At 41.6% G+C, this 12779-nt stretch overlaps 1 protein-coding gene across 1 annotated transcript in view; it reads left to right on the forward strand.

Moving 5' to 3' along the window:
• Window positions 1–4264: 4264 nt before the first annotated feature.
• LOC103063579 (TGF-beta receptor type-2-like) overlaps window positions 4265–12779 on the forward strand; it is a 51463-nt gene continuing 42948 nt past the window's right edge. The window contains exon 1 of the mRNA XM_007427964.3: window positions 4265–4400. Coding sequence (XP_007428026.2) covers window positions 4286–4400 — 115 coding nt within the window. The 5' untranslated portion in view covers window positions 4265–4285. The remainder of the gene's footprint in view (window positions 4401–12779) is intronic.

Below are 12779 nucleotides of genomic sequence, written 5' to 3' on the forward strand. Positions count from 1 at the left end.
GGAAGGAAGGGAATTAGTAAAAATATTGAAGAACTGTGCGACAACTGGAAAAAGCATCTTCAGTGTTAGTGACTACAGCAGAAAAGATTTGGAAATAAAATGGATAATACTGTATTGTACTGATATCATAAAACATTGGGGTGAAGCTGCACTAAAAATAGGAGGATGCACCAGAGATTTTTACTCTAAAGGCAGAATGGTTTTCAGGGTATTGACTTGAAAAACAATTCAAGTTTTTCAACACCTGCTTAACTGAGCAGTTTGGCACCTTGCTAAATTCCCACACAAAAGTTGGGCTTCATATAGTGGCAATCCTATGCATGTCTATTTACAGGAACATCAGTTGGACTTAGTCCCAGCTTAAAATTTGTTATATTTTTATTGCACTTTTTCTCCAGGAGCTCAAGCTAGCTTAGACATATGTATTCCATTTTTTATACTCACAACAAATCTGGGCTCATCCTCACATCCCACTTAATGTAGCACAAACACACCTCACTAACACTTTTTAAGGGACATGCCCTGTCTCATCCGCAGCCTACTCCTGAAGCAGCCTGAAGCAGCTTTGAATGTTCTGCTGTTGAAGTGACGCAAGTCTTGCCGTATGACAATCTGCAACATGTTGGTGATGACACTGGGGATTATGGCATCAGGGAGAGCAATCCAGCTGGCTCCCATTGGCTGTCTAACCCTTCCCAAGTTGCTGAGCACCACAACTGTGTTGCTGTTTTGTCTTGGCTGCAAGAGAGACCAGACACCTGGCTTCTGTGGATTTTGTTTGTTTGATGGTTTTGCTTGTAAAGGGAATATCAGCATTCTGGGGCCAGCACATTGCAGTGAGGTTGATATACCCATTGTATACCTCTCTGACAACTCAAGGATGGAAGAAATATGTGTTAACATGGCCATGAGGAACAGCTCTCTGTGTACAGCTGTAGGCTGAGAGCAGCTGGCTCAGAATAGCCCAGTGCACTTCCATGGGAAATGGGTTTGAATTTGGACCTCTCTGGTCCTAGTCTAGTATCTTAAGCACTATCCTGGCTCTTACTGCAGATAAGATACAAAAAATGGGACCCAATGGCAAATGCTGTTGTTTTGTAGAATACAATACAAACAGTGGGGGAAGAGAACATCTTCCCAATCTGATCGCCTTCAAAAGTCTCCAGTTTAGCCCTGGATTAACCATTAAGCAAATAGGCCTATGCTTAGGGCACCAAGGGAAGGGGGGCACCCCACAGTTTTTCCCCCTAGGTACCATGCCCTTAACTCTTTCACTAGCACACTCAACTTTAATTTTCAGCACTTCTTGAGTTGTAACGTCTGGTCAGTTAAACAATGGAAGGGCTGTGGGGCACCATTGCTGGCTGTGCTTAGGGCATCAGCTGATCTTAATCCAGCACTCTTCAAACTAGTACCCTAACATATGGCTTGAGCAACTCTTATTTTAGAAATTAATGCTTTAATTCCCCACATCTGCGTCTTTAATTCCTCATCTTTCCTCCAAGGACTCAGGTCGATGGAGATGCCTGATTTAATCTCATGGTAACTTTGTGACCTATATTGGCCAAGAGGCAGTGCCTGGGGCATTTGATCTTCTCTTTACCATCTTCTCTTTACTGAACATGGCCCAGCAATGATTGGATGACTAGAAGATGCTATAAGTCCCAAATAAGGAAATTATGCAAATCTGGCATTCCGCTCGAGTTCCAAAACTAAGCGTTTTCCTTCACTGTGCCATTGCTTAATTTCTATAGAATTAAAGCGATGGCACATTTAATGCACAAGTGCAAAAAAACTACAGGCTCCTGGGACAGAATTGCCTGTAGTAGAATAAACACCTCCAGAATAATGCTGCAACTTTGACTCCTTCCTGGGACTGTGGACACAGACCAATTTAATTCCCCCACTCCTAATAATTAGCACTTCAGAATGAAATGTAATGATTTCTTGTAAAATCCCATTTCTGGGGCTTGAGGGGTTTTTTCCCCATATCTTGTGCAAAAGCATATTCTTACATCCAAAGTATGAATGAGTCAACATGGATAAGCCAGTGTAATTTGTCTTCTGCCTCCCAAAAGCTCATTATGATTTATCACCAAAACAGTGCTATGAACTCCACTGTGTAAAAAAAGCTGAAGCCATCGAGGCTTTGCTGCTCTTTGCTTTCTCGGCAACTGTCTTCACTTTCTCAGCTTTCTCCTACAAAGAGTTGGAAGCTCCCTGTGGTGCAGACTTTTTGCATATAAAGGGTTCCTATGGAGCACTGTCAGTTTGTGTTTATCTTCAACTGGATATGTTCATACATTTCAAGTGTTGCCAACCACAATTTAGCCCAAGCATGCCTGATGCTTCCTCCCCATGAGCAGCACAGCTGCAAACCAACCACCCATCTGTGGTTTATTTTCTAGCCACAAAACGTCACACAGCAATTGCTTTTGGTCAGAATAATAATTTGCTGGACATTTGTTCATAGGTTTCTTCTGCTACTTCTGAATAGACACAATAACCCAAAATAAAGTTCAGAGATCTGGGTTGCAACTGTGTTGTTTAGGGGAGGAGCCATCAGGTGGATTTGTGGCTAAACTATGGTTGACAGCACGTGTGTCATGGAAATGTCCTCATAAAAGACAGACCAAACTGCTCCTTCTTTGACATCCATCTTCCTAAAACTTTGGTGAGTTCCTTATAAATATGTCAAATAATTCTTTTCTTTTAAATTGCAAAGAACTGTGAAGCTTTATTGTATTTGTTTATGACATATGCATCTATCCTTTATTTTGTGGTGGAGTTCCATGGATGAAGAGGCCTCTCATCGAAGCATTGACCTAACCCAGATCCACTTTGCTTCAGCAATGTTGCTGTACCCTAGGCATGCATTTTTATCTGCTCCCAACAAACACACCAATGAGGCCTCCACTGACACCAACAAGAACTCTTTTCAATCCTCTGAAAGTCCGAAAAAGTCCTTTTCCACCAGCTTTATTTCTCTTTTCTCTGGAGGCCATGAAGATGGAGTAGGGGCCTAAGAAAAGGACTAGAAAGAGGGCTCTGAGGAAAGGAGCAAGACTGCTGGAAAGTGGATAGGGCTTCTAGGCTAGATTGGAAAGTCCCTTGGGCTGAATGAGTCTTGGGAGACACTCCTAACTACTATAGAGGATTCACCCACACAATATCTCATGTGGAAAGCCCATCAAATAGGGGCACACTGTTTTGTCCTGTATCCTACGTTCTGTGCCAGATATGCACCTTTCCTTCAGCCACTAAATACAAGCAAGCCGGCAGTACAGCCCATGGAGGAAGGGGGTAAACCAGGTGACCCCTCGCACTTGCTTGGAACAGAAGGAAAAAGTAGTCATGCTCATACTTATTTTGAAGGTAGAAAGTTGGGGCTGGGAGATAGTGGCTCTAACCCTACAGAGTCCTTCCCTCCAGAATTAAACTGCCTGTTTGTTGGACTGCTCAGCCCCTCCAGCATCATTGTCCTGCGTAGCATCATTGCAGTCGTGCAATTTTATAATGTTACACAAATGTTCATCAGTTGGGGGGGGTGTATTTTTTCTTGTTGACAGTTTTGCTGCTGCTTTTCTTTTGTTCTAAGCCAGTGTTGTCCGAACTTGGCCACTTTAAGATGAGTGGACTTCAACTCCCAGAATTCCCCAGCCAGCCATTCTGGGAGTTGAAGTCCACTCAACGTAAAGTGGCCAAGTTTGGACAACACTGTTCTAAGCAAAAGGTGCGTTGGTCAGTGACTGCGAAGAGGAACAGACTGAAGCAGAATGAAGGCTACAAAGCACACAACAGCAATAAATGCATAGATGTTTTCCTAATTTCTATATCTGTTCCACATTACTTTCTAATGGAAAGAGGTCTGATGGGAAAAGAGCTGCCATCATATGCCTTGATTTATTATTTCATTCTTTTTCTTCCAAGAAAAGGATTTGTACATTTAATCTCACAGGCCAGTTAAAATTAGGGGCAGACACGAGGTGCTCTGTGCACCGTTTTGGATGGCCAGCTTTTTCTTTTCTTTCCTGTTCCTGAAGCTGCTCGGCATCGTCATCCTTATATCAAGCTTTGCTCTTGGTGCCAACTTTTCCTTCCCCCTTCCTCCTCCTCCTCCTCCTATATTTGTGTGCATTCAGAAAGAGCCAGCATTCGTCGGCTCAGAAACTTCAGTTCCTGGGCGGACCCCACACACTCACACAGCTGGATTTGAAACAGCTGGATCTGCCTCCCCTTCACTTTTAGAAAGGAGCCCCACAAGCCCTGGACAGGCTGGCGGAGGATGAACCGAACAGCACTGCGAAGCTGGGATTTGGTTGCTGGCAAGATCCAGAAAATGGGTTACTGGAGGAGCCATCCGCTGCTGCTGCTGCTGCTGCTGCTGCTGCTGCAGCTCCGTAAGTAAAGGACGGGCTTTCACTGTTTATCTTCCCTCGCTTAGCTCCGTTCTCCTCTGCTGGTGATTAGCTGAAGGAGAGGGCAGAGATGTTGGAGGCTTTAGAATAACACTGCCTTGAAAACCCAATCTGTGCTCCTTTTCAGCAAAGGGTTGGTTATTCGCTTGAGTTGTTCTGGTTCTTGAAGGTAAAACAGTCATTGCCATAGCCAAGTTTGGGTCAGTATCAGTGTTATGCACGGGAATGTTTCAGAAACTGCAGTTCAGAATTGTTGATATATTTAACCAGATTGAATCCAGCTGAGATGATTGGTTGAATGGTGCGAGCTCAGCATATTTGAATGCTGAGATAGTTGCAGCAGCACTCTTCATCACCCTCTCTTTCACATGCACATGCACAGATTTAGGCAGAGAACTAATTAAACTTGAGTGAATTAACACAACTAAGAAGGGAAAGGCGCACTTGGGCAATAGCGTGTTACTACTTTGCAGCCCAGCTCAGCCAGCACATAAGCAAATAATTCCTTGTTGCACATGTACTGTTTATATTTCTATAATGGTCTGTTACAATTCTCATGCCAGAGTTTGAAAATATGTCCCATGATACTACAAAGGCTACATCCTTGGTTTATAACATGCAGGCAATCACCCAGAGATGCCATGTGCAAATCAAAATAAGTATACAGACTTCTCAGATGTATGTAGGATATGGTATGTCACTGTGATGGAATGGAATTATGAAAGCCAAGCTCAGGGAGATAAACATTTTCTTAGCTCGCCAGAACCGCATGGGAGGAACAAGAGGATGAGACTGGCACCTCCCTGAGGAATTCACATGATGTCAGGCCTAGCCCAAGGAACTCCAAGAGACAATGCCAATTCAGTCCAGCTATGTTCATTAGCTACAACCTCTAGCAAGAATCTTCCCAGACTAAAACCCCAGTTCCCACTTTTTGTGGCACCGTTTCTCATATTTCTTCTTTATTGCTGAACTGGATGATCAGATTGGTGATGAACTGCTATACATAGGAATCTATACAAAGCTGTCCATATGGGTCTAATCCACCTGGTCCAGTAGTACTCATTACAACTTGCAGTAGCTCTTGAAGGCCTCCAGAAGAAGCACCATCTGAGATATTTTTAATTTGAGAAAAGCAGAGAAGGAACTTCCTGCATGCAACTAAGCTATGACTGTTGCCTGAATAGATCAACCATTTTTACAATGATATTTCTCTTCTTCATCCTTCTCCACACAGATACATAGGCACACATCTTTTAATATGCTAGAGATGAAAGCTAGAAGTAGCCTTGGAGATAGAAGCGTTTCTTTTCTTATTTCCACTAATCAGCCTTCCAGAGACCAGATTATGGATGTGTTGGACTGCAATTCCTGTCATATCCATACTGATTGAGGAGTTAAGGGAATTAAGTCCATATCTGGAGGGCAGCAGTTTGGGGAAACTGCTATATGAGAATGTCTCTGGTTGGTGCTAACCTAGAAGTCCAGGAAACAGGATGCAGAGCAGAAAAGAGGAGCCTTATTTTATAGGATTTTGTGCAACTTTCCCCAATAAGTGCTGCATCATCTCAGCTCAGCCCTTTCAAGAATTAAATGAAGGTCCAATATAATTCATGGACATCAGCAGCTAGAACCAGATAAACTGAGTTCAGATTACAAGCCCTGAGGTTTACCTGCAGATCTACAGAACTCAGTGCAAATAGATGTGCACAGGAACAGGTTGTTAAGCAAGACCTTCCACAATCTGATCCTATGCACATCTACTTGCACTGATTGAAGGTAAAAAAATTTGCCCTCAGGACTTAAAATAAAGACTAATATCAGAGCATTTCAACCTCCATGACATTCCGTAGCAGGTCTCAAAGTGGCCCTTTTGAAAAAGCAAGACAGTAACAGCACGATTGAGTGACTTGAGTGAAAAATTGATGAAGTTACATACACAAAATATTTCAGTTTATCTCTAAAAGTCTCAACAAACACAATAGGTCTTTAATACACTTTCATTGTTAACAGGTAAGGTAGTTGTAATCTGTCTCACGTGTAATTTGTATCTGCATAACCAAGCTGTCTTCCCCTCCCTTCCCCCCCCCCACCTCACTCAACTTTAAATCCTATATCAGTCTAGCAACTCTTATGCATCTGATTAAAGTTTATGCCTTTTAATAAAATTTGCTAGAAGAAAAAGCTGCTACCAGACTCCTCCTGACTTTTAACAGCCCTGCGAGGTAGCTTAGTTTAAAAGATACAAATTTTACCCAAAGATAGTTAATCTAGTATACTAGTTACACTGCTGCTGTGCAAGCTGCACTGGCTCCTAGTTTCTTTCTGGGTGCAATTCAAGATGCTGTTATTACCTTTAAAGCCCCACATGGCATTAGGCCAGGTTATCTGTGGGATCGCCTGCTCCACTAGGCTAGATAGGGTAGGTGCTCTCCAGGTATCAGCACTTCAAGACCAGACTAGGAAATCAACATTATCAGTGCTAATACTACTTTTATTATAAGGTTACAGTACAGGGAGTCCACATTTAGCAATGCCTCGGACAGCAACCATTCACAGTTACAGCAGTGATGAAAAAGTAACTTTATGACCAATCCTTGCATTTACGACCTTTGCAGGTCTGTAAAGCAAAGGAAAGCTGAAGTAAGATCACAAGCACAGTCACAGTTTCACTTAGCGACCGCTTCGCTTAATGGCCAAATTGCTGGTCTCAGTTTGGTCACTAAATGATGACTACCTGCAACAGAACTTGCTATTTGCTAGTCTGAATACACTTCCCCCCTCCCTCCCTTTGTCTTTGTGAGAACTAGGGAGGGTCATGTCTGAGATGCTTTCTCAAATTACAGTTCTGCCTTGGACTCAGATTGCTTTTATCTGAACATTGTCTTGGTTGCAGCTCATCCTCCTGTTCCTCAAGGTTATTCCTACTCCCTTTATATCAGGTCCCATCCCTTAAGTGTTGCCCTTAAGTGTTGCCATCTAGTAGGACCTAGGCAGCATGCCTTTTCTGTAGCAACCCCTGCCCTATGGAAAACCCTTCCCCTTGGGGTCCAGCAAGCCCCCACCCTTTTACCCTTCCAGAAAACCATAAAGGGCTGGTTTTTCCCCAGATGCAGGGATAGGCTAAGTTTGGAACCCAAGGATTGTATGGATTGATGGATGGGAGATGGTGGGTCAGACACTTGGTTTTGTTGGCTTTTCTTATTTTTGGTTTTATTATTCTTGTAGGCTGTCCACAGTCGTGTCTTACCGGGGGGGGGGGCATATAAATCAAATAAATAAATATATAAATAAATAAATAAATAAATAAAATACATAGTTAATACAGACTAACAAAAATAGTCAATGATTTTCTTCATGTCTGAAATGTTTTGCATTTAGGTAAACTTAGGATGAGAGGATATGTATCTAGCAGATGGATAATCAATTCAATCTCTGCAGCAAACCAGATATATAGAACAGGCAATCATATTAGATCAGTTAAGCCTCCAGAACTTTAATTTCTGTCTTTAATTTGTAAATGGGCATCTTTCCAGGGTCACTGGAAAATGCTGAGGAATATTCTCACCAGATGTACAGGAAGATAGTTTTTTGATTGCTCTCCATTCAGCGCATGCTTTTCTTCTTCTATCATCATTATAATCATCATCTGTCCCTCCCTCCTCACCGCCCCCCCACACTAGTATTGTGATCATCACCATCATTGTCTTCAGTCCACTTCACAAAGAAATTTATCTAGTCCTCTCCAAAGCAAGGAGGCATGAATTACTTAGGTTCTTCCAGAAGAAGACTTTGAAAGAGTTAGGGGCACTGAACCAGTGTGCTTGACATATGCAACCCCCGGGACTAAATTTATCCCTTTGTAGATAAATACAAACTGAGAGCCAGTGTGGTGTAGTGGTTAAGGTACCTGACTTGAAACTGGGAGACTGGGAGTTCTAGTTCCATCTTAGGCATGAAGCCAGCTGGGTGACCTTGGGCCAGTCCCTCCCTGTCAGCCCTAGGAAGAAGGCAAGGGCAAATCACTTGCATGAGCTGTATTCTAAAACAGCTGAAGGACACCATATTGCATACTCCCATAATATATTTAAATTCCTAATACTTCTTGATGAACGTCTTGCATGAGGAACATTTTTCATTTCCTCCTTGTCATACCATAGCCAGGTTGTGTCTGCCTGTTACAGGTTGACACATCACATTATGGTTTAGTGTGTTGGGTGAAGCCATCTGGTTGTGCTTTAGTCACTTAGACAAATCAGAGTTGCACCAAGTAGGCCTGTTCATCACTAGGAAGAAGTAGTCATCAGGAAAAGTTCCAGAATTACTCAGCACCTCATTATAGCAAACACTAGGTTGCAAAAGCTAGCTCAGCACAGCAGGATTTCCTTTCTGTCTGGAGGACATCAGGACCCCCAGCTCTGATCTGGATTTCAAGGAAGCCATTCGGGGTTCGCTATGCTTGATTGGTTCTCCCCACTTGTCCAAATGTCTTTCCACCAATCACCTGCGTTTTAATCTTTGATTGTTGGGCGGTTGTACTTTGTTGCTATTTTCCAACCCCCTTTCAGAGAAGAAATACTAGGCAGCAGCTATTTCTAGTGTTTGTTGCTGCCATTTAAAAAACAGAAAAAGAGGATAATTAGAGATCTTCAAATTGTGCTTCCTGCAAAAATAACTCAGACTTTATCAAGTGAAAAAGGACATTTAAACTTTGTGTAAGTAGATATTTAAAAATACAAAACAACAGTCCTGAGTCCTATGTAATGCTTTTCATTCATATGTGTGCATTTTGCATGTTTTGCTTGTGTTGTTATGTTAGTAAAGTCCAAAAAGAACACCTGACTGAATCAAAGATCCAGCAGGATTCTTAAAATCATTTTACTTAAAGCCAGGTATCAAAACCAAGTGCATTTTTTCTATCAGCACTGCATTTCTCAAATTTGGCAGCTTTGCAGTCTCTTTTTGACTTTTGAAAGGCTATAATGAAATTTCATCTGATATGAATGTATGTATGTATGTATTAATATGATATAAAGTGCTATATAAGCAGTTAGTTAGAGCAATTCATCATTTATTAGTAGGACTTATATCTCAGTAGACATGTATAGGATTACAACGTAAAGATTGAAGTGCCAAATAATCAAACAGTCCTTTACATGTTTGTTTAGTCCTATGACACTGAGTAGGAGGTACTTTCATGTATTGGATATGAATACTGCCTGCCATGTTTTCCATCCCCAGAGCACGTACAATATTAAATAGTAAATATATATTTTATCCAAATTAAAAGAAAGTCTATCAAATATTTTACATTAAAATGTAAATATACAACCTAGTGGCCATGAATGGTGGAAGAGTCTCTCTCTCTCTCTCTCTCTCTCTCTCTCTCTCTCTCTCTCTCTCTCTCTCTCTCTCTCTCTCTCTCTTTTTGACATGGCACTGAGTGAAGGGACTCTTTTACCTGGGTGGTAGACTGAAATGAAAGTGGTTAGGGAGAAAGCAATAGAGCGGGGGGGGGGGTGTTCCCCTATTGAGCCATTCTTATTGGAGTTGAATAGTTAGGAATGTGAGGAGAGAGATGGAATATTGGGTGGACAGAAGACAAACAACATGAGAACACAGAGAGACGTTGAGAGAGCCAGGAATTGCAGTATTGGCTGAAGACCTGAAGAAGACAGAGCTTGGCTGCAGACCTCACTGAGAGATGGTTGGCAGAGAGGAACTGAGGCAGTGGAAAGCCATGTAAAGACAAACCCTGGAGGTAGTGAGGGGCAGCAAGTTGATAGTGGTGGCGGAACATCATTTAGAAAGATGCTACACTGACAGGAAGACGCCTCAGGTGTTCCAACAGTTGTGGCTGCAATGGCCAGGTGTTTTCAGCAGGGTGAGTTCTGAAAGCAAAAGGGGAGCCACCATTACAGTAGCAGCCTGCAAGCAAGCCACCGTAAAGCTGTAAGCAGAAGCTAGAGAGCAACAGGAAGCCTGATAAGACCAAAGGAGTTGATTGGGAAGAGAGAGAAAAGTTGCAGAAACAGGAAGAATTGGATAAATAGATGGAATATTGAACTGTCCCCAAATTGTGGATACTTTTTATTCTGGTTGGAAGAGTTCATCTTGGGTGTTTGCTCATTCTTTGTTATTGGTATGGTTTTTAATATTACTGTAATCAGATAGCAAGCTGCTCAGAGTCTCTTGATTGGAGCAGCATGTAAGGCCAGAATGAACCAAAATATTTTAGTGGCACATACATCTGGCTGAGAAAATAAAGCAAAGCAAAATGAGACAAAACAAGTTAGGATGAGCAAAAATGTTTTGCGTATGTGCCTAAATAAAAATAAAATTGGTACAAGCTTTATTTCTAAGGGGAAGGTGTTCTTCAGAACGAGTGGCAGAACAGCAGAGGACTTCTTCCCTAGAAGTGGCACAATAAGGACGTTTTCCATGGACCATCACATTTATCAGACAGTTCTGTATGTAAGAAGGCAGCATCTCAGGTATTCTAGACTTGATAGGACAGGACAGGACAGGACTTCAGCATGGCTTGGAGCTAATTTACTTCCAGATAAAAGGATACAGAAATGGATTTTCAGCCCAAGAGTTGCATGTCACAGGATTGCAGCATATGCTGCTTGATGCTGACGTACATTAGCAAGCAAAAGCTCAGTGTAGTGAACCAGGACTACTGTGAGGCCCAAAAGCTGGATTAAGAACACCCTACTCTCCTGCCAGTGTGTATCCAGATCAAGCACATCATTTCCTTTTCGGGATGAACCCATTATAGCAAGAACTCCAGGCAAGTGCACTGGATAGTGGTCAGCTGAAAGAAAGAAACATGAAAAGTTTTATTATAATAGCACTGATGGCTTTGAAGTTGTGGTTTTGGAGATCACATTCCTTTAATGCTGGAGAACTGCTGTAAGATTTCATGTGCTTCAAAGCAAAAAAAAAAAAAAAGACCACAGGCGATGCATCCCAATTAAAACAACAAAATAGCAAAGAGCTCCTGAGAACCAAGTTTCTGCAGAGTCTCTCTAGTTAATGCATATGACAGATACCACGTGAATCAATCTGGCTGCACTTCTTTAGCAAGCGTATTTAAATGGCCTGTGAACAATGACACTTAGAACCCATTCAGCTCATTAACTGCATATTCCATTTGAAATCATCAAGAACCTCCCAAACCCTCCTCCCCTGATAAAGAACCCCAGAGACTCAAATTACATTGGAAGCATGATAAACTTTGAGAATGATAATAGTTACCAATAGTAGTAATAACAACAACAATAACAATACTAGTAACTCATTTCTTCTGCATATTCTCATCTAAGAGAACAAAATGTGAAACAAAGCCTGTCACAGAACAATGATTGGCAAAGGTTTTGCTTATTAAGTTACAAATTATCCTACACTTAAAATAAACATCCCCTTTATTTAGAATTCAGCGAGTCACTGAATATGACACCATATGTAATTGACTGATAATGTGCATAAAAATCATATAATAGCCAGGTTTCTATCAAGTCAAGCTCAACCAGGACAGCAGGGATATATCCATAGGGTTTTCTTGGCAGCAGTGTTGAAGTACTTCACCACTGCCTTCATTTGGGATGTTTCTTGACTTCCTAATCTGATCTAGAATCCTGATATTCTCTGGAGATCTCCCATCCAACGATTAAACAGGCCCAACTCTGCTTAGCTTCCAAGTCCAGAAAAGGTCACTGAGAACAGGTGTGGCCACCTACTGAGATCATAGGCTTCAAGTAAATGATAACGCCCATAAACCATTGACAGAGCTAGTCTTCACTGACTAGTGGTCTTTCTAGCTTATTACTGTCTATCCGCTTACTTGGGAGGAAAGTTCCTAAACTGAAGGGATTTATTCTAGTCAGTGTGTATATGAATTGCACTGCAAATATGTCAAATCAGAGTTTATGATTTCATTACATTTTTAGAGTTTAACCATTTATTACTTTTACTTGTGTTGCATTAAAAAAAAAAAAACATAAGCTTTCCTATCATTCTTGACAGATAGTGAAATCTAAAAGTTTTGACCTTTCTAGAGCTCTTGAAGTTGGAAAGCATGAAAGAAGCATTGTGCTAAGTCTACAGGTCCTCCCAGCTTAAGAATATGAAAAGGTATTGGGACGTGATCTATAGGTTCCCTATAAAATAGATATAAATCATTAATAAAGTTAAGATTCAATGTCGGTGCTGGAATTTGCTTGGAACTGGGCAATGGAGAGAATTTGTACTTGCCAGTGGTCCTGATCTGGCTAGGACGGTCACAGCTTTCGGTGTAAGATCCCATCAGGAAAAGGAGCCTCAGTAAAATCCTTTGTAAAATAATCGTGTTAACAGTTA

Source organism: Python bivittatus, unplaced genomic scaffold (assembly GCF_059951505.1).
Source record: "Python bivittatus isolate LINGU-HERP-01145 unplaced genomic scaffold, Pbiv_v1 ctg000480_np1212, whole genome shotgun sequence".
Taxonomy (NCBI): Eukaryota; Metazoa; Chordata; class Lepidosauria; order Squamata; family Pythonidae; genus Python; species Python bivittatus.